The 25662-nt window shown below is 38.9% G+C and overlaps 1 protein-coding gene across 3 annotated transcripts in view; it reads right to left on the reverse strand.

Moving 5' to 3' along the window:
- CADM2 (cell adhesion molecule 2) overlaps positions 1–25662 on the reverse strand; it is a 374063-nt gene that overhangs the window by 75331 nt on the left and 273070 nt on the right. For all 3 annotated transcript variants that reach the window (XM_081952063.1, XM_081952064.1, XM_081952062.1), the window contains 2 exons: positions 18381–18518; positions 764–934 (listed from right to left, as the gene is read on the reverse strand). In XM_081952063.1, the coding sequence (XP_081808189.1) occupies positions 764–934; positions 18381–18518 (309 nt within the window). The remainder of the gene's footprint in view (positions 1–763; positions 935–18380; positions 18519–25662) is intronic.

Genomic DNA, 25662 nt, shown 5'->3' on the forward strand with positions numbered 1-25662 from the left:
AATATAGCAGGTGTAAAAAGACAGAATAGTTGCCACTGATATTCTGACGTTTTAATCTAAAATACTCCAAACTTGTCTTTCTGAATAATTTCTACTTACACAAAAACTTTTCAGAATAACAAAAAAGATGTTATTTCCCATAATTTAAAACAACATTTTTATAAATAAATAAATGTTTATCAAATGTTTTATTTTTGAAAAGATAAGAAAGAAGTATAAGAATGTTGATGAATTTTATATCAAGTTTTATTCAATTTCTGAAAATCTAGAAATACTGTGCCATATTTTAGTATTTTATTTCAATCAAAATATAATTTTGGTGGTATTGGGTTCATGACTTCAAAGTGTAATTTGTTGGTTAGTTAAAGGATGGTTTATAAACCAAGTAGACATGTCTTGTCAGGACTTATGAGATGTTCAAATTTAGGTATCTGAATATCCAGTATCAATTTGATTTCCAGATATCACAGTCACATGGAACTAATTTGCTTTTACCTGTATGAGTCCATACATACATAATTTCTATGGACATCTGTGAGTCAACAGATAACTGTAGGTATGGCAAAACATGGACAATATTGTGATAGGTATTTAATAAGGTTATATCCCCATTGTGTTACACATATTTTAAATAATTTTTAAAATTATCACTATACAAGGAAAATGTAATTTGGTAAAACTCCAAATAATGAATAAAAACTCAAAACATAAAAAATATTGATAATAGTTCATCATCCATTAAATCCACATTCATAATACTTACAGTGTATTTCTAGGACTTGCATTGCTATCTGAGGTGTGGAGTTCAACGATTCATGATCTACTCTGCAACTTACAACTGCACCATCATCAGAACGATCTGCTCTGTAATTCATCGTGCTGCTAACGGTAAATGTTTTACGATTTGCATCCTCTTCTTTTAAATATTTAACATCTGTAAAAATAAAGTTTGCTATAATTTAGCATCAAGGGCTGGCAATAAAAGGCAGCTGAAGGCTACAGAACACGAAATCATTTTAAAATAGCAAATAAAAAAATGTACCTTTCATCATGTTTGCTTATCTTATCAAGGCAAACAAGTTCTATTTCCAGGCATTCCTTTGTCTTACAGAACTACCCATGTTGTCATTCCCAAATGTACACAGACACAGATGGGAAATGCAATTTCAATAAGAACCAAAAGACAGAACTGTCAGAATGAGATTCTGCTCATTATCTTTAATATAATTAGATTGCAATCCAAATATTTTTCCCTTAAGACTATTTTCTTTCCTTATGCCTTTCCCCCACTCCCTTTATCTATTGGTATTTTAATCGTTGTCAAATTTCCTTTGTTTATCTTCTCTTTTCCTTTTCAGTATGCACAAACAATATTAAGTAACGATGGAGATCTTAAAACTTATCAATCAGCTTCAGACTAAAACTTTTATAGTACAAAAAATACTTTGATGTAGCTTGCACCAGTTTTCTCATGTTATTTTTAATTCTGGATGAAAAAGCCAAATAACCTTACACTTATTAACAATGACATTTGGAAGTATTATTAATATTATTTAACATTTATTTCTTTTTTGGTATACTTTTGATAAACATTACAGTCTTAACAATTTTTAATCAACACTGTACAAATACCACTAGTCCGCCATTACGACCACAAATGAGTGCAAAATTTCTATTGCTGAGTGAATCAGTTGTTAAATGAGGGTTTTTTTTCAGCTTTTCTGGCCATAGTTGTTAGGTTGTTAGGTGAATCATAGCAGTTGTTAATAACGCTATTGTTAGAACACAGTTGTTAGGTTGTTAGGTGATTCACTGCAGAAGTTAGTAACACAGTGTGGGAAGAAATATCCATCTAGTTCAGTTCCAAGCTGGGAGAAAGACAAAGAAACATGGAGGCTGATTGGAAAGATGGTTTAATGATGAAGCAGAAGCACATGTGATTCTGGGCAGCTGACAAAATGGAATGAGGGTTTCTATACCTTCTTTGAATTTTGTATTTAAGCTTCCTGCTTCTGTGCAAGAATATATATTCTATTGGCTGTTGCCAGATTCCCATGGGGCCAAGGAAGGGGTCATAGTTGGTTCTATAGGCAAAGTACAAACTCTAGGTGGTTGTCTGACCTAAGTTCGGTTGAAGTTTGGACTGCTCTGGGATGATGCAATGAAGGGCTTGCATTCTGAAAGAGTGTTGGGCAATTCCTAATGTGTCTTAATGGTTTTCATCTTGTTTTGGTTCTTGGGTTATGGTATTTGCTTATGAATAATAATAATAATTAATAATAATTTATTAAATTTCTAGACCGCCCCCTCTCCCCGGAGGGACTCGGGGCGGTGTACAGGAATAAATTTAAAACATACAAACAATCATACACATAGGTAAAAATCAAATTAAACAACCCCTGTACAATTTATAAAAATTAAAAAACAGACCTTAAAACCAATCTTAAAAATTTAGAAATAGAACTGAGGTGGGATAGGTGGAATTAGGCCAAGCTGGCTAGCTGGAATAGGTGGGTTTTAAGTTTCTGACGGAAGGAGCAGAGATCCGTAATCATTCTAATGTCGGTGGGAAGGTCATTCCAGAGGGTCAGGCCCATCACAGAGAAGGCCCTTCCCCTAGGCGTCGCCCGCTGGCACAGCCTAGTGGATGGCACCCGGAGGAGTCCCTCTCTGTGTGAGCGAATCGGCCGGAGGGATGTATGGGGCAGGATACGATCCCGCAAATAACTAGGTCCTGTGCCATGGAGTGCCTTAAAAATGATGGTCAACACCTTGAAGCGCACCCGAAAAGCCACAGGTAGCCAGTGTAGCCCGCGCAGAAGAGGTGTTACGTGGGAGTAGCTAGAGACTCCTGAGACTGCCCGCGCGGCCGCATTCTGAACCAGCTGCAGCCTTCGGGTGCATCTCAATAGAGCTATCTAGATAGTTGTCTTCTTTCAATAACCTCTTTATCTCTTAAGTGAAGACATCTGCAGTGAACTATTAAGGAAAGTGGGAGTTGCTTTCTGCCTCTAAAAACATGTTTCTCCATTTCTCCCCTTGGGAAATATAATAATCTGCCTTTTTAAATATTCCTAAAAATATTTCATTCTTCTAGGACAGTGGTTGCTGACTTTCTACAACAGTTATTAAGTTGTTAAGTCAATCTGGCTTCCCTTTTGACTTTACTTGTCAGAAAGTCACAAAAGGTGATCATATGAACCCAAGACACTGCAACCATCATAAATATGAGTCAGTTGCCAAGTGTCTAAATTTTGATCACATGACCATAGGGATACTGCAATGGTTATGAGAAAAATGTGAGAAGTAGGTTTTTAGAAATTTACTCATTTTTAAAAATGTTTATGAAAAAAGCTATTTATTTTTCATTTGCAATTATACCTACTGTATGTAGCGTTGCCTTATGGTATGCAAAATACACCAAGAGATTAAAAGAAAATAAATTGGAGGAAGACCATAAACGATTTTTTTAAAACTACATCAGCACTATTCACTATATTTTCTATACATTTTTTTCTTGTAATTTATCCTATCTATCTATTCATGGATGTTCATAGCAGAGGTGGGTTCCTACTGGTTCAGATGGGTCGGCGGAATCGGTAGTAGTATGCCGGCCTGGGTCGCAGAAAGGCAGCGACCCAGGCTGGAAATGCCTCTGAACCAGTTCCCTGGTCGCCACCATCCCCATCTTGTTTTTGAGTTCTGCACATGCACAAAACAATTCCCATTGAACTGTGCATGTGCGCTTGAATAGCACGCGCATGAACAAACCTGCAGTAAGGTTAGTCCCTGGTTCACAGAACCCATCCCTGGTTCACAGGTTACTGTTTGTTCTGTAAGGTATTTATTATTTTGTGAAAAAGAAATCTCATTCAATCCACATTTTTTACTATCTTTTCTTTTCTCTTGACCACATAGTAATAGAATGCATGAAGGCTAAATATTTTATATTTAATTTACACAAGATAGAGGTGATTCTGATAAATAATTTACGCAAAATCAGTCTGTTTGGAATGGGACAATTTCTGTATAGCATACCTGTATTTTATTGCGTGCGTGCATGTATGTATGTATGTATGTATGTATGTATGTATGTATATATGTATATGTATATATGTATTTGTGTTACAACCCCTGGTATGCCCAAATATGGGAGGAAGCTCACTACTCACTCTTTCTGTCCTTCGGCTCATCACAGAAAACCATCCAGGCAGAAAACCATATTTTTATTTTTAATGATGTCTTTTTTATATTTGTGTTGTATTTGTGCTGATAAATAAATAAAGGGATCCATACTAGTCTCCCTTTATTTATTTATCAGCACAAATACAAAACAAATATATATATATATACAATATACATATATATTGTTTTCGTAAATTTTCACGGGTATAGGTATGCTGGTTTTGTTGTATTCGGGTCTTTTCCCGTGTAGGATTCTACATCCTACACCAAGAGTTAATATGGCTTTAGAGAGTAGAGATGAAAATTTTCTGAAATTGCGTAGTAATGTACTTTTCTCTCCAACACTAGACCTCTGAAGTCCTAGAAGCACTTAATTTGAGATAATGCACTTAGTTAAATTTTAATCCTCCTTGGAATGCATGGCAATTAAAAACAAATGGGTATGTTTTACAAAACCAGCTTGATTCTATGCTATTTTGAATCTTTTCATTGACAAGATTAATGTGAGAGTCATTCATTCCATGGTTCATCAGCTGTTGTCTAAGTCAGTTCCCATCAACTGAAGTGACATGACCCTTTTGTACTATGTGATTATAATAAAAAAACAACTTCTACAGTTATGTGCTGCTCTTTTGAATCTATCTGAGATAGGCATTGTTCTGTATTTCTGTGTTATGCATTTCTTTACTGCCATAAAGGTGCAATCTGAATGTTTGAAACTCAGATTTTCTATCCATAGCAATTGTTATTCCGTAATGTTAATCATTGTTAGCTTTTCTTAGCATAAACCATCTTTGGAAGAAAAACATGCAGTTTTAGAGAAATGATAAAATATGCAGTCAAAGTATGGAACAACTTTTATGTACATAAATTATGAATGTCATGATGCATTTTGGTTTATTGTCTTTAAAAAAAGCTTCCTCACAGCATTTTGAATAATAGAAAAGTGAAACTTCAGGGGGGGGGTAAGTATTGGATTTGAATGTGTCTTCAAAACTTTTATTCAAAATAAGCAAAGGAAGCAAGTTGTTTCAGTTTTATACATTTCATTAATTCTCAGTTGAGAAATCTGATCATAATCTTTTGAGAACTGAATACATAAATTGAATACATAAATAACAATTTATAAAAAATCAGTGCTAAAAACAATGAATAGTACTCAGTTTGATATGATCAATTGTTAGTTATGGTTTATAGGTTATGATCTGTAAAATCCAGAAGATAAATAGCAGCAAAGACTCTTGAACCAGAGATGTTTTATGATTGTGTAGTATAAGACACAGCCAAACTATTTAAAGGACATGTTCATAAATCTTAGAAAAGTGAAATTATAAAATTAGTACAGAGATATCCTATCCTACTGAAACTCACCTTGCAATAGGAAAGGGAGACTAATAAGTATTGTGACCCAAATTAATACCATGGTTTCAGTTCCATAACATAAATATATCATGATTATAAAACAATAATTTAGGAAAATATAGACATGCTATTGTATGGAGTTCTGGATATTTCTTACAGATATTTCAAAGTTTGGATACTTGGCTAATTTACTAAAATACACACCATTCACAGCTCCTCTGAAATAAATAGGAACACATTCTATCAGAAGCACTAGTGCTGCTTGCAAAAATCCATGAATTGATTTAGTAAAGAAAAAAGTCATATAAATTCATGGAATGCGTTAATACTGAAGTGAAAATTTTCGAGGGGAAAAATAAAAGATGCGACAAAAAAATATCACCAAAGGCTTCCAAAAGTCCAGATTACTTATCGCTTCTTTGAGATTGAAGCCCTTTGCTAATTTACCTAAACTAAGTAATTCTAATTTAGAGTATTTTTTAATACCTGCCTTTTCCAAGATGTCTCTTCTCTGTTAATTATCCATAACCATGGTAAAGTATGATACTATTCGAATTACAGAAAGTCATATAAGGCAGAAGAGTGAGAAATGATAAAAAATTAAAATCATGAAATGAGAAAAAGTAAAGTCATCATAGCTACAATTAAATCACCACTTTATCTCTTTATATTATTCTATCGTTGTAAACCAGTTTTCCTTCGTCATTTTTATACACAGCTTTACATATTCTTTTGTTGTTGTATTTCAAGAACTCATCAAATCTGTCCAACTATGCCTTTTTAGGGTTTCCTTTTTCTATCAATGTAATAACTTGTTCTTTAATATATTAATTTTTAAATTAATTATTTCTGCATTTTCTCTACAAAACAAAATTATGTGCACATGTTTATTTTATCATTTTGTTTATTTATTTGTACTCAGTTTATACATTCTATCTGTTCTTGTTACATCATAGACACTACAAAGTACCCCATGGTCCTGGCATATCCACTTCTGTATATCCTATTTTAGCATCTATTAAAATCTATTCTATAGATAGTTCTATCATCTTTTAAATTACATTATAATATTTTAATTTAAGTATTTTTTAATGTATTTTGTTTAACTTTTATTTTCAACTACTCCCAGGGTTATTCCTTTCTAAGCTCTTCATGTTCTTCAGCTCTTCTTGATCAAGATTACTTAAAGTCACTTGTGTGGCTTTATCTGATTCTTAAGGGATGGAAAGTTGGTGTTTCTTCCAGGGATCTAGTGTAGTTCATCTGTGATGTTGGTGGTGATGTCTTAAATGCTGCTGCTGCTACTTTTTTTCTTGTGCTTGGCTCTTTGACACTCAGCTCTTTGTCACTGGCTCTTTTTTAACTGGTATATCTCTTAATGACTTCTGTAGATCGGTTATGCCAGTAAAGTAAGCCATCATTAGGCTGCTGCAGATTATGTGAGTGAATAGATACTTAGATCTAGTTAGGCATTTTTACTGTTCCATTTGGGCTTTCAACACCTCCTTTCCAATCCACAAACAACTTAGCATCCCAGTTCTTGCCACCAATATTTACAGCACTTTGAGAGTTCTGTTCATGTGACCCACTTATTCACGCCAATTCTTCTCCTCTGCGTTTGTCCAGAGGACTTGGGACTTCTTGCTCTTCTTTTTATATCTAATTTCTTGATCCTTCTCTCTTATTTCTTCACAACTCATCTTTTCATTTCTTCTTGGCTCTTCCTTAGTTCTTTTCTCTCCTTCAGGATTCCACATTTCTCCTTTTCTTCACCACCCACATAGTTTCTTTAACTGGACTCCTGTTTAAAAGGTCAACACAATATATAAGGGATAAGTAGGGCCTTGAAAAGAAATTAGAGAGAGAGAGGAGCATAGGTGTTCTTTTGGTTTTGTCTCCTTCCTTTCACAACTAACAGTTGCACATCTTAAAATTCATTTTATTACTATATTGTTAGTAGATGCTTTATCAAGGAACACCAATTTATCTACTTAATGTAGTTTCCCCCTATTTATATATGATTTATATTTTACATATCAAACATAACTACTTTGAGCTGAGATACGGAAATTTTCAAATACATGCTGCTTTTATCATATAGTCTATAGTTCAGTTTCTTAGCCACCAACAGATTACTTGTTTTTAATGTATATATTTACATGTATGTCCAAAATGACAACTTTAATGCCAGGCATTTATTGTTAATTTATTCTTAACTAAATAAAGAAATGAAAGTAATTCACACTTTTTTCCTTAGTCTGTTAATGTCGAGTTCACTAATGCTTATTGTTTATTATTGTGAATTCTTTAGTTTTATTACATACTGTTCCTATTAAATTGAGCAACCAGCGTTCTATTATATATGCATATAAAATATGAAGTACAAGATATAATTTCTCTAAATAAACAGATTTATTCAAGCAACATTCTGGCCTGGGAATGCCAGCACAGAATTTCATTACAGTTTCCAGAATTTGCTCATTGTTACCTCTTATACTCTTAATAAGAATTCTGGTAATTATTTTTTTTAAAAAGAGCTTGACTGGCTTCAAAAAAGAGTTGGACCAATGAATGAAACTCAAGAAAATCAAAAGCTATTAGTCTGGATGGCAACATGATTGCTTCTGAAGAGCATCTGCTGAGAGACTAATGGGATTCCTTGTCCAGGTAGTTGATCCCTGTGAAAAGAGACTGCTGAACTCATGAACCAGGAGTTTGATACAATAGGACATTGCTTATTTTCTTATGCTCTTGCTATTTTTGTCAAATATTTATCTTGATGCACCATTCTCCTATACCTTCACCCTTTGGAGTTTGGAATAAGTATAAATATGCCAAAGAGATGGTGAGACTGCAACAGTATGATGATGTTTTCAACAGACACACCAGTCCATAAGCAAATAAGTTCTATAGCAAATCAGTTTTATAACATTTGTCCAGTTGTAACATCTACCTCTCAGTCTTATAATTTTTAAACATTCTTACAATATCTTCTTTTTCATCATTTTTTTTCTTAGACAATAACATTGGTCCAAACAGTTTACAATTTAATATAAAATATTCTTTACAACAAATTATTTCACCACATTTAGTTTCTAATTCTAGTCTTAAATGTTATTTTCTGTTTTTGACTATAGTCTTTCCAACTATCTTTTTGTTATTCTCAAGTTTAGCAGCAATCATTCTCTTACTTGCTTTTCCCCTTCTGTCCACAGTCTTCTTCACTTCAAGTTTTTATCAAACATCTTTCCCAATAATATAATGCCATTTGTTGTTGGAACTCTGAAACATAGTATTTTCAAACTGTTCCAAGCAGATTCTACATTATTTCTTATCTCTACTGTCCATTTGTCCAGTTGAGACTCGTATTATTTTTTATAAAGGACTTAACCTTTTTTCTTGCAGTCATTGTACTTTCACTCATTTTTTTCACTTTTCCCCCTTTACTTCCCCCCCAACCACTATTGTCAGTAGCAAAGCATAATATATTCTATATTTAGAACTTCATATCACTCTTGCATCCTTCGCTAGTCTGTCTTTCATTGAAAACAATAACAAAATCATGTCTTACAGACATATTCATTCTAATTCATCTCAACCTATGAAAAGATCAACTTTAGAAAGCCTAAAATATTAACAAATTGCCAAAAATATAACTAAAAATTATGAAATATCCCATTTATTTAAGCAGTAGGTTTGAATTTTGACCATGTTTCTTCTCTATATACTGCATTTTATTTTGATAAAAGTAGGTATTGTTTCCCCCTTTAAATTGCAATGTATCCATTTTCTAATTTTCATTGCATTTTCCTCAAGAAACAAAAAATAAAATATCTTGAAAACTAGTGGTGAATTCCATTATATTTATTAATTAAGAGTGAAGAGATCCTTTTTTACATATGCTCCAGGTTAAGTATATCTTCAAGCTGTTCCTTGCCATTTGACCATAAGAATAGACTTAGGGTATTTATTTTAATGAGATTCATGTTTTTTCCTCTTTTAATGCCATTCTCTGAGTCATTTTTTTAAAATCTTATGGCAGCAATGCTAATTTTAGCAAAAATGGAACTTTTTTTTTCACAATCACAGTTAAAATTTTATATGCTAGCTTTTCTTAATGGTTATTTCAAAGGTAACCAAAATTTTTAGTAGTACAGCAATATGACCACTTGTCTCTGATGGTGAGAATAAAACATCAAGTAAATCAAAACAATTACATAGAAGACAATTATAAACTAGACTTCGCAAAAACAAATAATATTTTAGGTGATTATTGGGGGAGAGGTGCTACTAGTTCTAATATGTATTATTATTTATGCATTACTCTAATTCAGATAACTATTAATACATTTAGCACAACATATTTTACTGCCTAAAGACAAATATGACAAGTTGCTACTTCCTTGTCAACCTAATGTATACAAAGCCATCCAGATTAGTTTTTAGTTTGAGTTCGAGTTAAATCAGGTTTCTTTTGGCTTCTGGATCATAAAATCATCCAAACTATTCCTTTTGTTGTTGGCAACATTGGTAACAAAATCCATCAGCAATAAATAGAATGATTAACAATTCAGAATCAAACTTTCATGGATTGGATTGGATTTGGATTTATTAGATTTATATGCCGCCCTTCTCCCAAGGACTCAGGGCGGTGTACAGCATTAAAAAACACATAGTACAAAAGTTAAAAGGAAATTAGAAACAGTCCAAAAAACAAATCCAATTTATATAATACTCACATTTTAAAAATTAAATAAAATTAACAGGCCAAGCCGGCTTGCTGGAAAAGCCAACTTTTTAGGGGGCGTCGGAAGGACTGGAGGTCAGGGATTATGCGAAGCTCCGGGGGCAGCTCATTCCAGAGAGAAGGCGCTCCCACAGAGAAGGCTCTCCCCCTGGGGGTCACCAGCCCGACACTGTCTGGCCGACGGCACCCTGAGGAGGCCAACTCTGTGGGATCGTACTGGACGGTGGGAGGCTATTGGTGGCAGTAGGTGGTCTCGCAAACTGTTCAATGTATAGACACATTTTTCCATCTCTAATTAGCATAAACAATTAACAGGTTGTCTTTATAGCTTTATCTGTTCCTAGTTCTAAATCACGCTTATTTGAACCAATATTTAATCTGGTGGTATAGGGATGCACAATTCAGTTGACTGACAGATTCTGCTCCTGCCAGCTATCTTAGTCAGTTGGAGTCGGCAAACCATTGGAAAGCATTTTCGCTCGCGTGCCACACGGTTCCATCGACCGTCCTCTATGGCAAGTATAAAAAGATACAATTGACTGAAAGACTCTGTTCTGGTGGCTCAGTAGAGATGGAGACCATTGGTCACATACCCCTTCTATGTTCCTTTTACACAGAGATGTTAAAAAAACCACCATATGTTCCAATAGTTGCTAGGTATTGTGGCTAGGTGTCCCGATACTGCTTATCACCAGTGGCTGCTTAAGGATGAACAGTCTGAAATTACAGTGCTGGTGGCTAGATTCTGCGCAGCAGCACTGGAGATTCATTGGAAACACATGTCTAATCAACCATGGCTATTTTATACAACGAATGTGGCAAACCCTTTGCACTGCTTATTCATTTTCCTTTTAGCATTAAACTGACTGCGAGCCACACAGTTTATTGATTGTAATTTTAATATAGTTAGACCATGTGTAATTGACAGACTGGATTTTATCACAGATTTTATCTGTTATTTATTATTTTATTCTGGAATAAAATAATATTTTATTATAATATTTATAATATTTACTGAATGTCTTTATTTGTTCTGGTCTCTGGTCTATGACTGCAATAAACTAAATTGAATTATCTGGTTAAATTTCCCAAAACTATAAAATAACTACAACCTAAGTCACCGAAACCCTAAATAAACCCCCAAGTCTTTCAGCAATCTTTTGGTAGATGTATCGTCTGAGTATGGAAACACTTTAAGTCCCTGAAGAGCTACAATTGTTCCACAGCTCCAACTAACACGTTGAGAAGTATATGGAGAAGGCGAACGTAAGATCTTTCTGTTTGTTGCATTTGTCTCTATATTCATGTGTCTCTCTCTCTCTCCCTTTTATCTCTCTCTCTCTCTCCCTCCCTCTCCCTGTGTGTGTCTGCAGGTGTGTGTGTGTAATAATAGAGTGGAGCAGACCGGAGCAAAGCAGAGCAGAATATGAGTTTTAATTTTCATTCAGTAAATTGAACTGAATGACCATTGGCTTACCTGAAGGGTCCTTTTCTGTACACCGCGGGAGAGTCCAAGCAATGGGTTAATTCAGTCTGCTTGCCCTTAGGACTGAGGAACTATTTTTCCTTAAGCCACACCTCCTCCTGGTGTGCTCAATCCCCCAGAATTCTTAGAAGGAGTCAGTTCGTGCGGACGGAGCGAAGCGTCCAAGATGATGTACTGTTGATACGAAGAACCCGAATCCCGGCCTCGAGAGCCAGGGTGGGTTGGACTCTCCCGCGGTGTACAGAAAAGGACCCTTCAGGTAAGCCAATGGTCATTTACCTGTACACCGCTTGGAGAGTCCAAGCAATGGGACATACCCAAGTTACTGTCCATCTGGGCGGGCAGAAAAGGGCTCCCGGGATTCGGTCTCTGACACAACCGCCTGGAGCACACGCCTGCCGAAGGACGCCTCAGCCGAGGCGAAAATGTCCAATTTATAGTGTCGCACAAATGGAGAAGGAGAGGACCACGTAGCGGCCCTGCAGATGTCCAGGATCGAGGCCTGGGTGGCCCAGGCCGCTGAGGTAGCAGCACTTCGTGTGGAGTGTGCAGTGATGCCGCGCGGAACGGCCTTGGATTGACTTTCATAGGCAGTCGCAATGCAAGCGCGAAGCCACCTGCCAATTGTGGAGGAAGTGACCTTCTTCCCTAGGGAACCGGGCTGGAAGGAGAGGAAAAGAGCCTCTGACTTCCTGAATTCCGCAGTACGAGCGATGTAGACCTTCAGGGCCCTCCTGACATCAAGATTGTGCCAGGATCGCTCTCTGGGATGCGACCGATGAGGACAAAAATTTGGCAACACAATGTCTTGCGCTCTATGGAACCATGAGTTTACTTTGGGGGTAAAGGTCGGGTCCAGCCTCAAAATGACCCTGTCAGGGTGGATGACGCACAGATCCTGGCGAACAGAAAGAGCCGCCAGCTCCGAAATCCGGCGAGCTGACGTGATGGCAATCAAGAAGGCCGTCTTCAGCGTCAGGAATCGAAGAGAAGTAGTGCGTAGAGGCTCGAATGGAGGGCCAGAGAGGGCCCGCAGGACCACGGACAGCTGCCAAGTAGGGTAGCGATGAACGGTGGGAGGGCGAAGGTTAGAGGCGCCCTTGAGAAAAAGACGCACCTTCGGGATTTTGCTGAGAGGCAAAAGGTGGTCGCCCGACCAGACGGTAGACAAAGCCGCCACTTGGCGTCGAAGGGTGTTCGGGGCCAGGCCCTTGTTGAGTCCCGCTTGAAGGAAGTCAAGCACTCTGGAAACAGGCGCGGTCGTCGGCTCGATGAGCAGCTCCTCACACCACTTGGCGAAGGCGGCCCAGGACGCATCATAAATCCTGGTGGTTGAAGGGCGTCTCGCCGCCTGAATGGTGTTCACTACCTCCTCCGACAGGCCTTGGCCTTTTAGTTGGTCCCCCTCAAGTGCCAGACGGCCAACTGGAGCCACTGGGGCTCTGGATGAATCACGGCCCCCTGGCTGAGGGAGATCTGGTCCGGAGGAATGCGCCACGGAGGAGACACCGACAGGTGGACAAGGTCGGCGAACCACGACCTGCGGGGCCAATGCGGGGCCACGAGAAGGACCTCTGCTCCCTCTGCGATGACTTTGGAGATGAATTGAGGAAGGAGAGGCAGGGGAGGGAAGGCATACAGTAGCCCGCGGGGCCACTTGCAACGCAGTGCGTTTGTCCCCTCCGCCCCCGGGGTGAAGAACCGGGAGTAGAAGCGGTCGAGCTGCTTGTTGTCCCTGGACGCAAACAGGTCTACAGCCGGAGTCCCGAATCTGTCGGACATCTGGTGGAACAGGCGAGGGTCCAGTTTCCACTCCGCAGGATCTATGGTCGTCCTGCTCAGCCAGTCTGCCTGTGTGTTGTCCACTCCGGAGATATGGTCGGAGCGAAGGGATTCCAGATGGCGCTCCGCCCAGCGGCCCAGGGACTCCGCCTCTCTCATCAGTGCTCTGGATCTGGTGCCGCCCTGGCGGTTGATGTGGGCCTTGGTGGCCACATTGTCCGTCATCAGAAGCACATGTTGACGATGGATGGACCGGCTGAAATGGCGCAGGGCCAGGCGAGCAGCTCTCAGTTCCAGCAGGTTGATGCTGTAGCTGGTTTCCACTTGGGACCACTTGCCCTGAACAACCAGGGACCCCATGTGGGCTCCCCAGCCGGAGAGGCTGGCGTCTGTGGTGATGATTAACCTCTCGGGCTCCTTGAATAGGTGGCCCTTGAGGATGGCCGGAGACACCCACCAGCGGAGAGACCTCTTTACGTCCGGCGTAACTCGAATCGGCCTGGTAGAGTTGCTCCTGGATGCCCTCTGGTGCGGCAGCAGCAGCCACTGAAGAGCCCTGGAATGCAGGCGGGCCCACGGCACGATGGAAATGCAGGAGATCATTTTTCCCAGCAGCTGCGACAGAAGGACCACTGGAGCCTGCCTCAAGCTCAACACCTTGTGGGTCATGGACCTTAGACCGGCCAACCTGTCTCGGGAGAGGAAAACCCTGCACAAGTTGGTATCTATCACCGCCCCCAGGTGTACAAGTCTGTTTGTTGGAGTGAGATGGCTCTTCTCTATGTTTAGAGTGAAGCCGTGATTTCTGAGGGATCTCATAGTGGTTTGGAGATCCCGTAGGGCCTGCTGCCTGGACGACGACTGGATAAGTATGTCGTCCAGGTAGCACTGGAGCCTTATGGGCCTGCGTCTTAGCTGGGCCGCCACTACCGCCAGCACTTTGGTAAACGTCCGAGGAGCGGACGAGAGGCCGAATGGAAGAGCTTTGTACTGGAAGTGGCGACCCGCGTAATAGAAGCGCAGGAACTTCCTGTGCTGAGGACGGATGGGGATGTGGAGGTATGCCTCTTTGAGATCTATAGATGTGAGTAGATCCCCCTGTCGGATCCCCGCCAGAATAGTCTGCAGGGACTGCATCTTGAACTTCCGGTAGGCGATATGCCTGTTGAGGTTTTTGAGGTCCAAGATGGCTCTCCACCCCCCCGAGTTCTTTGGCACCAGGAAGAGGATGGAGTAAAACCCCCTCCCCTCTTCGCCCTGGGGAACTGGTTCCACTGCCCTGATGTCTAGGAGATGACTGACCTCCTGGTCCATACGCTCCCTCTTTTGGGGGCAGGATGGGACAGGGCACCGGATGAAGGTCCGGGGGGGGGGAGGGACAGGAACTCCAGAGAGAGGCCTTCCCTGACTGTCTGCAGAACCCAAGCATCCTCGGTGTTCTGGGCCCAATGGGAGGCAAACAGCTGGAGGCGACCCCCGATGGGCGCCAAGCCCGGGCAGTCACTTTGACTTACGGAACGGCCTGTTGGAGGCCCCACCGCGGTTATACTTGCGGAAGCCAAACTGCTGCCTGCCTCTGTCCCGAAAGGGCGCCCTGTCCTGGGATCTGTCGCCCTGCTGGCCGAAGGACCTATTGGAGGGAGAGAAGGAAGAGGCAGAGGTAGAAGGCTCGGAGGCACGAAAGGACTGCCTCCTAGAATAGGGAGCGGCCTTACGTTCCTGCTTTTTGTTTAGAGAAGGTAGGATCTTCCTCTTGTCCTTGGACTCGATGAGGAGAGGATCCAGGGACTCCCCAAATAATTTGGACCCCTTAAAGGGGGCGGAAGCCAGTTTCCACTTGTTTTTCTGGTCCGCTTGCCAATGTCGGAGCCAGATCAGCCGACGAGAAGTTATATTAGAGCCGAGCGCCCTGGAGGCAAATTTTGTGGCATTAAGGGATGCATCAGCGGCATACTGGGAGGCCGCGATTATTTTTGACACGTCCTGGTGGAGACGGACGTCTCCCGCCGGGAGCTTGGTTAGGAGCTCGCGCAGCCAGATCACAGAGGCCCTATTAAAAAAGGAGGCGGATGAAGAGGCCCTGATGGCCCAGGCAGCCGCCAGGTGGGTTTTGTGGCACGCCTTTTCCGCCTTCTTGTCCTCCGCCTTAAGGCCTTCCAGGAGGTCGGCCGGTAGGGAGGAGTTGGAGGTGAGCGCAGCGATGGGCGGGTCGACAGTGGGCAGGGCCAGAAGGTCCTCCAGCACTGGCTCCATAGTATAAAGCTTCCTATCTACCCCACTGGGAGAGGACTGCGTGGCTGGCTGAGTCCACTGGCGCTGGATTAGGTCAAGAAACAGCCCCGGGACCGGAACCAGCTCTTGCTGGGGCGCTGGGACATCAAACATGACCGCATTGGGATTAGCCGGAGTGGCATCTGCCGCCGGCGCGGTCGGTTTGGGCTTGATCCCCACCCTGGTGGCAGCCTTGACCTTGTGAAGGACAGATTTGAAAAGGCTGGGCTTGAACAGACCCGCAAAGGCGGGCGCTTCAGGGGGGAGGTCCTCGTCGTCCGAGAGACCTAGCACTTCCGGGTCAGGGTCCTCAATGGCAGAGGCCTCGCTGACCACCGAGGATTCCAGGGAAGGATGGCGAGCACGCTTGCTTGGAGGGGGAGCTGCCTGATCGGGTTTGGGGCCCCTAGGGGCCACTGCAGTGGGACTTTTAAATTTCATGGCCTCCGTGATGCCCTTGGCAATGGCACGGGCCATTAGTTCCTGCATGCGGGGCGATAACTCCTCAGAGTCAGAATCAGGATCCAAGCCCTCCTCTAGGGGGGGTGAAGCCTCACCCTGCATATCGTCTATGCTAGCATCCCCAGGGGGAGGGGCCTGCTCACAGGCCCAAGAGGGCGCCGGGGAAGCCGGCTCTGCAAATGACCTATTTGGGGATAGGTCCTGGGACTCCACCTCCTCGGCGAGGACCATCTGGAGATCTTCCCGGGAGGAAGGGATTCCTGAGAGGGACTGCTCCCTGTCTGCCTGGCGTCTGGCCTTCTCAAATTGCTTGTCAAGGGCCCGCTGGCGCCTTTCAGCATCCTTGGCCTCAGCCACAGAAGGGGTCCTGGAACGCTGTTTCCCAGAGCTACCCCCACCACTCTTGCCCGCACCCCCACTCCCCGATGAGGAGGAACCCTTGCTAGGGGCCTGCGAAAGGCTTGGCCTAGTATCTTGGGAATCGGGAGGACTGGGCAGATCCATAGTCAATGACCACACAAGATGGAGCAAGGCTATGATAAGGCAGAAGGATAGAGATAGACTGGTTGCTGCAATGGGAAAACAAAACGAAAAGATTCGTTAAAATTGCCATATGCACAGTAATTGAATCAATACGTAAGAAATCATCCCATGCTTAATACCAGTCGGAGGCCCAGGGGTAGGATTGGAGCCTGCACCGAGGTGCAAGGCTCCGCAGGAGAAGCAGGGAGGAGAATGACTATCAAAAAGCTTTGGCCTGCGCTTACTTAGGCCTCCTCCCTGAGCCGGTATGATGACCGTTGGAATGGCACAGGAACCAGCACCGCTCGCAAAAATAGACAAAAAACGAAGGTGGCGATCCTAGCCCGAGAAACCCTTGCTAGGCCCTGCCACCTCCAGCGGTCTCCTGATAACGAGGCTGATGCAAAATGGCGGCCATGGCTGGGCGCGCTATTTTCGCGCCTAAAATGGCCGCCGCAACAGCGTGGGGCTAAGGGAGAGCGAGGGGCGAACGCGCCTCGAATGGCGACGATCGCCCACTCCTCCCTGCGGCCGAGGTCCTCTAGCAGGCCGGGAACGAAAAATACATCGTTTAAAACAACAAACGGGGGGCCTGGGAACCTAGGAGCCTCGCCGCTGCAGCCGCACCGTTTAAACGACAAGCGGCAGGCCTCCGAAGCCGTCCCATGAGGATCGGCTTGAGAGGCACCCCCCACCACCTTCCAGCTTACCTCCTGGCCTTCAAATGCAATTTCTACTGGAGAGAAGTCGCAGCAATGAAGAGAGAAACGTCTCACAAGGTTGGGGAATGTTAGGGAATAGAATTGAAATGCAAATAGAGAGTCCAAGCCAAAAAAAGGATTAATTTAGCTCAGAGCTCTAACTAATTACGTCCAAACGGGCTGACTGAGGAAGAATTCTGGGGGATTGAGCACACCAGGAGGAGGTGTGGCTTAAGGAAAAATAGTTCCTCAGTCCTAAGGGCAAGCAGACTGAATTAACCCATTGCTTGGACTCTCCAAGCGGTGTACAGGAAAATAGTATTATTGTTATATAAGTATGGAACATAAATCAATGAATCACCTTAATAAATAAAGTATCTGAGGGGTCTTTGATGATCCTTACTATTCTCTGAGCTTGGTTGTTTTCTTGAAGACATTTCAGTACCCAAACTAGGTAAACAACAGTCGTGCACTGCACACTGCATTGACGATATTAGTTTGGGTAATGAAACATGTGCAAGAAAACAACTACGCTCAGAAAGCACCAAGGACCCCTCATTTCAATTCTGAGCTAAAATGCTCTCCTTTGTTAATATTGATTTGGTATTAAAAAAATTGCTACTGAGAAAGAAGAACAGCTTTCAGGTACTAAGTGGGATAGGTAGGGGTGGAACAGATATATTTTTATTTTTCAGGAAAAAGTAGAAAGAAAGAATGGGCTAATGGTCCCATCCAGGAGTGCCGAATGCCACTATATCACTAGTATATAGAACAAAAAAATGGATAATGTTGATAAGCAGAGTTTCTCCTGATTAGTTAACAATTGTTTATTATAAAGCAAATCTATAATTCCAAACAATACCTTTCACCTCTTTGTCATTTTTGAACCATCTAATATCTGCAGCTGGCTTACTACCAGATGTTTTGCAACTGAGTTCCATCCAATCTCCTTCCATAATTGGTGAAATAAATCCATTAATTTGAGGAGTCTCTGGAACACCTAACAAAAGACAAACAGATGAATTACAGTTATGCTAATGTTTTTTTTTCAAACAGTGGGGAAAGTAAAATGGTAGTAATCATCAGAAAAATTGCTTTAGTAATAAAGTGTGTATTAACACAGTAGGGAATGAATAATAAATACATTAATGTATACATCAATTATAGGTTTATCACATAACTTATTCTCCCAAATCAAATACAAAAGATGAACTTTAAAAATATATAGAAGTGAAAACTAAACTTTCTTTTTAGCTTTGAGCCAATTATTCAGTTTCAGGATTTAAGCAATTCATGCTGTGAAGACAACAAATTTATTCATTAAAACGTTTTTCTTCAGTAATATAACTGTTTGAACACAAACTGTCAAGAGAATGGGCACGACAATTTTAACAATGAGGAAAAAGTCACTGATTAAAACCAAATTATATTTATTCCAATTAATCAGTTAATATTAAACTGAATAATAAATTTTACCATATCACTTAAATCTTTTGTTTAGACCACAGTATGATTTTTGATTAAATCACATGGTCATTACTTATATAATTTATCCTATGTAAATTATAAATTCATGGGGAATCAATTCACCATATTAAATTGAACTCAGAATACAGTTGCAGGTCTGAACCTTTATGTATTATAGTAGACAGGGAACTTCAGCAAGTAGATGAGGTGTTGGTCTTGGTGAAAGAAACAGCACATCAAGCAGAGTCCAGTAATTTCATTTTCCCCCTTTATCAACAATCACAATTATAATAAAATTCACTCTTTGCCTTCTTCCAGTTGTATTCTAGGCATCTCTTGAGTGGTTCAACAACCTCATTCTTTCTGTAAAACACAGGAAGTGTTGGGAAAGATGTCTTGGTCCATATTCCAGGCAGTATTAAGAAGTCAATATGACTGCATAACAGAGCCTCATGTAGGAAACAATACTCTTATTGACCTATCCCAAATATTTTATCGGATTGGATGGAACTCAGATAAAGAAGAAAAGAGAAATGGAGTACAAAGGGGAGTTGGAAAGTAGAATGGAGACTTTACTATTGATTTTTCCCTATAAATGAATCAGTCTATTTGTGATTCATTTTTACATATTGTACCTTTCATAACTGCATTTATACTATGTCATCATCAAATTGTAATTTAAAAAGAAATCAACATCAAAATTTGCATTTAAATATTTAAAACATCATCATCATCATTTTAGCCATTATCTATCCCCTGCAGGATGAAGACCCCGTCCACGTTTCCAACCTAGATGATGCTGAACTTTCTTTTGCCAATTGGGCCCATAATATATGCTGATGTCATTGACCCATCTGGTTTTAGATTTCTTTCGTGAATGCTTTTTATCAAGTGGGATCCATTCTATGACTGCCTTGGTCCACCTGCCATCATTCTTTTTGCTATGTGATCAGCCCATTTTCATTTCAATTCTTTTACTTTCTTGATGATATTGTATACTTTGTTTGTTCTCTAATCCATGTGCACATTTTTCTATCTTGTCTTGTAATGCTGAGCATGTATCTTTCCATGGCTTTTTGCGCAACTCAAAGCTTTTGTATTGATTGTGAGGTTAGTGTCCGTGTTTCACCAGCATATGTTAGAGCAGGTAGCACACACTGATTGAAAAGTTTTATTTTTAGGCAAAGGGTAAGGTTGTTCTTAAAAATTATGTATAGCTTACCAAATCCCTGCCAGCCACATTTAACATGCCATTCTATTTCCTTTATTGTATCACCTTCCATTGACATCCATTGGCCAAGGTATACCGTATTTTTCGGAGTATAAGACACATTTTTTTCCTCAAAAACGGAGGCTTAAAATCTGGGTGCGTCTTATACACAGCATTTTTTGCCTCCCGAAGCCCCGCCCCTTCACCAAAGTGGCCATGCATAGCTTTATGAAGGCTTTCAGAGAGCTCCTGGGGGCTGGGAGGGCAGAAATGAGCAAAAAATGGGCCATTGTTTGCCTCCCCCCAGCAGTACTCTATAAGCCTCCATAAGGCTATGCATGCAATTTTTTTGACAAAGAACCAGCCATTTTTTTTGCTCTTTTTTGCCTTCTCCAGCACATGGATAAATACACCTGGAAATATCTACCTACCTATCTACCTACTCTTTCCTACCTACCTACTGTATTTCTCTCTCTCACTCTCTCTATCCCTCTACCTCTACCTCTACCTATCTACTCTCTCTCTCATATTGTCATAGACTTCATTCTATGTTGATTTCTACTACTAATTTAAAACATATTTCCTTTGAAATAATTCATTACCCATATTCTCTTTACATCTTGATTCTCCCACTAAAACAAATATCCATGTTGCAAAGAATTTAAGATATTTTGGTATCCTAGATTTAATTTTTAAATATCTATCTATATCAACAACTTAAAAAAATAAATATGAATTGGAAATAAATAAACACAAACAACTATGATAACTAACTAAGCAAATTAAAGATGAAAAATAGTTTTAGTAGTTCTGAGTTAAAAAAGCAAAATTAAGAGCTTGCAAAGGAAAGAGGAAGACAAAAAGCTGAAGAAGCAGACTTAATAATTGAATAATATAAAACAGTACCATTTTTATTTTTATTTTTCATAGTTCTGCTGGGAAACTGTTAGGGAAATTTCCCTCAACATGTAGAAATGACTGTAAACTTCTGTTTTCCATGACATATAGATGCTATCTCATTCCAGAATACTAGTATTATATATTCTAATGCTCTTGATTTAAAGAAAACCAATTGTCTAGATATTCATCATTCGTTAAATGAGCCAGCCATTTTTCTATTAAATTGATCCTTATGAATTCTTCATTTTAAACACATTCAGCTCCATACATCATATTTCATCATTTATCATCATCAATTCTATATTCAAAAGACAGCTGTTGCACATTATAGCCAACAGCTCCCACTGAAAGGTCAGACTTAAGTAAGTATACTGAATTATGTGAAGCTATTGCTTATTGACTTTCATTTCAAACATAGGACAGATTATGTATTATGCATTGTTATAATAAATAATGTTGGACATCTGCTTCAACAGTTTCCCAACCACGGCTTAGAATCTGCTAGTTAATTATGCTGGACTATTTCTTTTCAGGTTTCTTATTTTTCTAGTAAATCTGGCAGCAATTTTGCAACTGTATTGCTTGTTGAAAAATTAAATGACTAGAGTGAAGCAAAAGAATGAAAATCAGATCCATCAAGAGAGAAAGAAAGGAAAAAATGTTTTACATGGAGTGAATAAAGAAGAGCATACCATAGCAGAAGGAAACTCATAAAATGGAGCGCTAAATTGGGAAGAATTAGAAATCAAATGATTTTAATGATTAATATAGATGTAAAGTTAAATAGGAAAAATTTGAAAGGAACATAAATAATTTACACATACAAAGCAAATCTTAGTGTGTAAAATTCAAACCTAGTCATGCATTTTTCAGATATAAAACACGTTATATACAATCCACTGGAAGCTATGATAATAATTCAATTACAAACAAGATATTATACCATAATTATCAATTAAATTATTTAAAAAATTTAAATAAACATTAAAATATGCAGTTGAATACAACATTATGCTTAATATAGCATAAATCTTGTTTATTCAATGGGATTTATTTCTGAATAAATATAGATTTTTGAAGAAATATACAAAATGAAGGTCAGGTGGTTAAGCCAGATGATTAAGGTAGCAAGTTTGAAATTGGAAGATGATGCGTTCTATTCCAACCTTAGATATAAAGGTAGCTGGGTGACCTTGGGCATTCATTCTTCCTCAGTTCTAGGAAGGCGCAAATGGTAAACCACTTTTGAAATTTTGAAAAGATAACTTCAGATTTGTCCAGGCAGTTGCCAGGAGTCAACATTGATTCAAAGACACAAAAACAACTAAATATTATTATATATTATAAGTCTAATGACAAAGGGTGTATATTACTTGACATTCACAATATACTCATAAATAAATCATAATAAACATGAGTCAACACTTTACATTATCTGAAAGACATGCAAATGTTGCACTTAATTAATGTTGCACTTAATATTAACATAAAATAATCTGAAATAAATTAAGACATTATTAAAATACATACATTCCTAAACCATTTAAATACTTCATGAATGATTTACAGTTACACCACCAAATATAAAAATGAGTTGCCGTATAGATCCTTCATATTCTTATAGACATTCTGGAAATGTAATATATTACACTGAATTAAAAACCTTATTTTTTTAAACAAAAAAAATCTTATTTAGATTAAAAACCAACTTGTATTTGTCTTTATCCCAGGAACGTTTTCAGACATTCCCTCTTCCTTTAACATTAAACTAGTAAAATAGTCTCAGTGGAACTAGCAGAGGCACATATTTCATATCCTAGGCACAAAAGCAATTCTCTGGGTGGATTAAGTTTAATATTACTAGCACACAGAACATTTTACATCAGCCTTATTAAATTCAACTCTCACCTTACTATAGAGAAATATTTTTTAAAAAGTAGAAAATTGGAAAATGGATAAATAAGAAAAGGCAAGGAAATGTGCCAGATTTTGTCAGTGAGCCTCTCAGAACAAGATATCCTTATGAACAATAACAGCTTACATAAAAGTTGCCATGCATAGAATTCTTCCCAGTACCACAATCACAGACAATATATGAACATCAAAGAGAGAGGTCTCTATAGTTGATTTTCCATTCCATTTAAAGGTGTCACTCTCATTCTGGAGAAGTATGTGCATAGGTACATAGACACATACACGTAAGTACATACAAAGAAAGTGATATCTAGAAAAGTAGTCCCTAGGAAAAGTTTGATATTTTATGGGATGGGAGGAAAAGGTAGAGGATGAGGAAGGTAAAGGAGGAGGAGCATAGAAAATGAAGAAGCATAGGAAGACATGGAATGTTGTAAGTAGAACAAGACAATTACAGAATTTAAAAGGATAATATTGGAAGGACAGTGAGGAAGTTTGGCTGAAGCTAAGCTGAATACCAAAGAGAACAGCTGATGTTTTAAAAAAGTCAAAGATCATGGCCAATACATAAACAACCCTACTAGCAGACTAAGCATATAAATATGAGACCTGGCAAAGTCTAAGAGAAAAAGGTAGAGGGACTAATTCTGACTTCAGAAAATCAAACCTTAAGAATAAATGCATAAAAAGCCAGACTTGAGAAGACAACAACCAATAGCAATTGCAATCTCTGCAAAGAAGTTGAAGAAAAAGCATAACACCTAGTTAGCTGCTGCAAGAATATTGTACATACTGACTACAAATAACAGCATGACAAAATAGCAACAATGTTGTGTTGGCAAATCTGCAAGAAGTACCATTTGTTTCAAAAACTGTGGGAAAACACAAAATTGGGAAAATACCAATATAAAGTGAATATTTTAAAGCTCTCTGGAACTTCAGAACTAAAGCAGTAAAAGTATTTGAACATAACAACTAAGACTTAACTATTGTTGATCAGAAAGACAAAGAATACCTGGAGTACCTGGAAACAGCATAATAGGAGCAAAAGAACTGGAGAAATGCACAAAATACGAAGATCTGCAAATGGAATGACTCAGGCAAAAGGAAGCATATGCAGTACCAATAGTACTATAAGCTTCTTGGGTGCAATACCAAAGCAACTGGAGCACCAATGTATGCTGTCAACACTGACAAAATCACTATTAGTGAATTGCAAAAGGTAGATTTACCTGGACAGATATCCTGAAATGATACCTTTAATGCAATCAAATAACATCATCTGTCTATTCCAGAACCTTGGGAAGTACTCTACTCAATAGGTGAACAAAATGCCAAATCCAGTTTAAACATTTGACTGACTCTGTGACCAAAAGTAATTTCTTAAATTATTGTTGCAGCCACAGAGATTCTGGGTGGCTTACAAACCAAACATTTTTAAAAAAGAGAAAAATAGAAAAAAAAATGGCAAGGATCAGAAATCTAGATAGATAGATATTCTTTCACCATTTTATTCATGCACCAATGAATCCTACTGCCTTCTGGGGAAAAAAAGCTTTTTAGAAATTGTCCATGTACCTAAAAATAACTCTTGCGTCTTTGTGTTATATAATGTACCATGGATTTGACGAACATTTAGAAATGAGCACATCTGTCAAGTTCTATTTCGTTCAGTCTCTCATTATATAATCTTACAATTAAAATTACAGCACTAAGGTTTGTTTCTTTGTTATGCTTATTTCTATTAATAAGTGATTTTTGTGGAATTTAATGCATTATTAAATTAAATATGCATGCAGTACTTATATATGATTCTTCTAGTATACATAATTATTATCAGTCAATTAATGTAAATAGTTTTTTTCCTATGCAGCATATATTTCTCTATAGATATAATCTATCATGTTCAAATTGGAATAAGTACAAATTTCAGAATATAATGTCCAAATTCACAAAGTGTGAATTGACTCAATTTTTATTCAAACATAAACAAAATATTTTTTTTCTTATGTCTTAGAACATTGCTGAGGTACCTATGTATACTCTTTCATATTACAGCCAGAATTCTTGTGGAGTGGTAACAGTCCATTAGAATGATTATTTTTTCATACTAGGTCAAAATATTTTTAAGTTTAGTCCAATATTTTAGATTTTGACTAATAGCAACATTATAGTTTATTTGGGGAAAATATTTACATGATGCTATGTATTGTGCTAATATAATAACAATAATAATAATAGAAATATTTTATAATAATAAGATAAAATTCAGTCTTATAAATTTAGTTCAGCTTTTGTCCTTTGTGTGAAATTTCTTCAAAATCCCATCATTCCTGTTTTGTGAACAGAGTTTTTGTTCATGCCTACAAAATATAGAAATTTACTTTCTGTATTGTCTAGTAACCAAGAAAGTATATGCAGCACTCATAAAACTATTATTTAACACTACAAAAAGTCAAGTCCGGGGAGAGGGGGCGGTCTAGAAATTTAATAAATTATTATTATTATTATTATTATTATTATTATTATTATTATTATTATTATTATTATTATTATTATTATTATTATTATTATTATTATTCAATCTGATACATAGAGCTAATATAAATGTAAATTAGGATGTAACTTTCTTATTTATTCATTTGCTTGCCTT

Source organism: Natrix helvetica (assembly GCF_964273705.1).
Source record: "Natrix helvetica genome assembly, chromosome: 4".
Taxonomy (NCBI): domain Eukaryota; kingdom Metazoa; phylum Chordata; class Lepidosauria; order Squamata; family Natricidae; genus Natrix; species Natrix helvetica.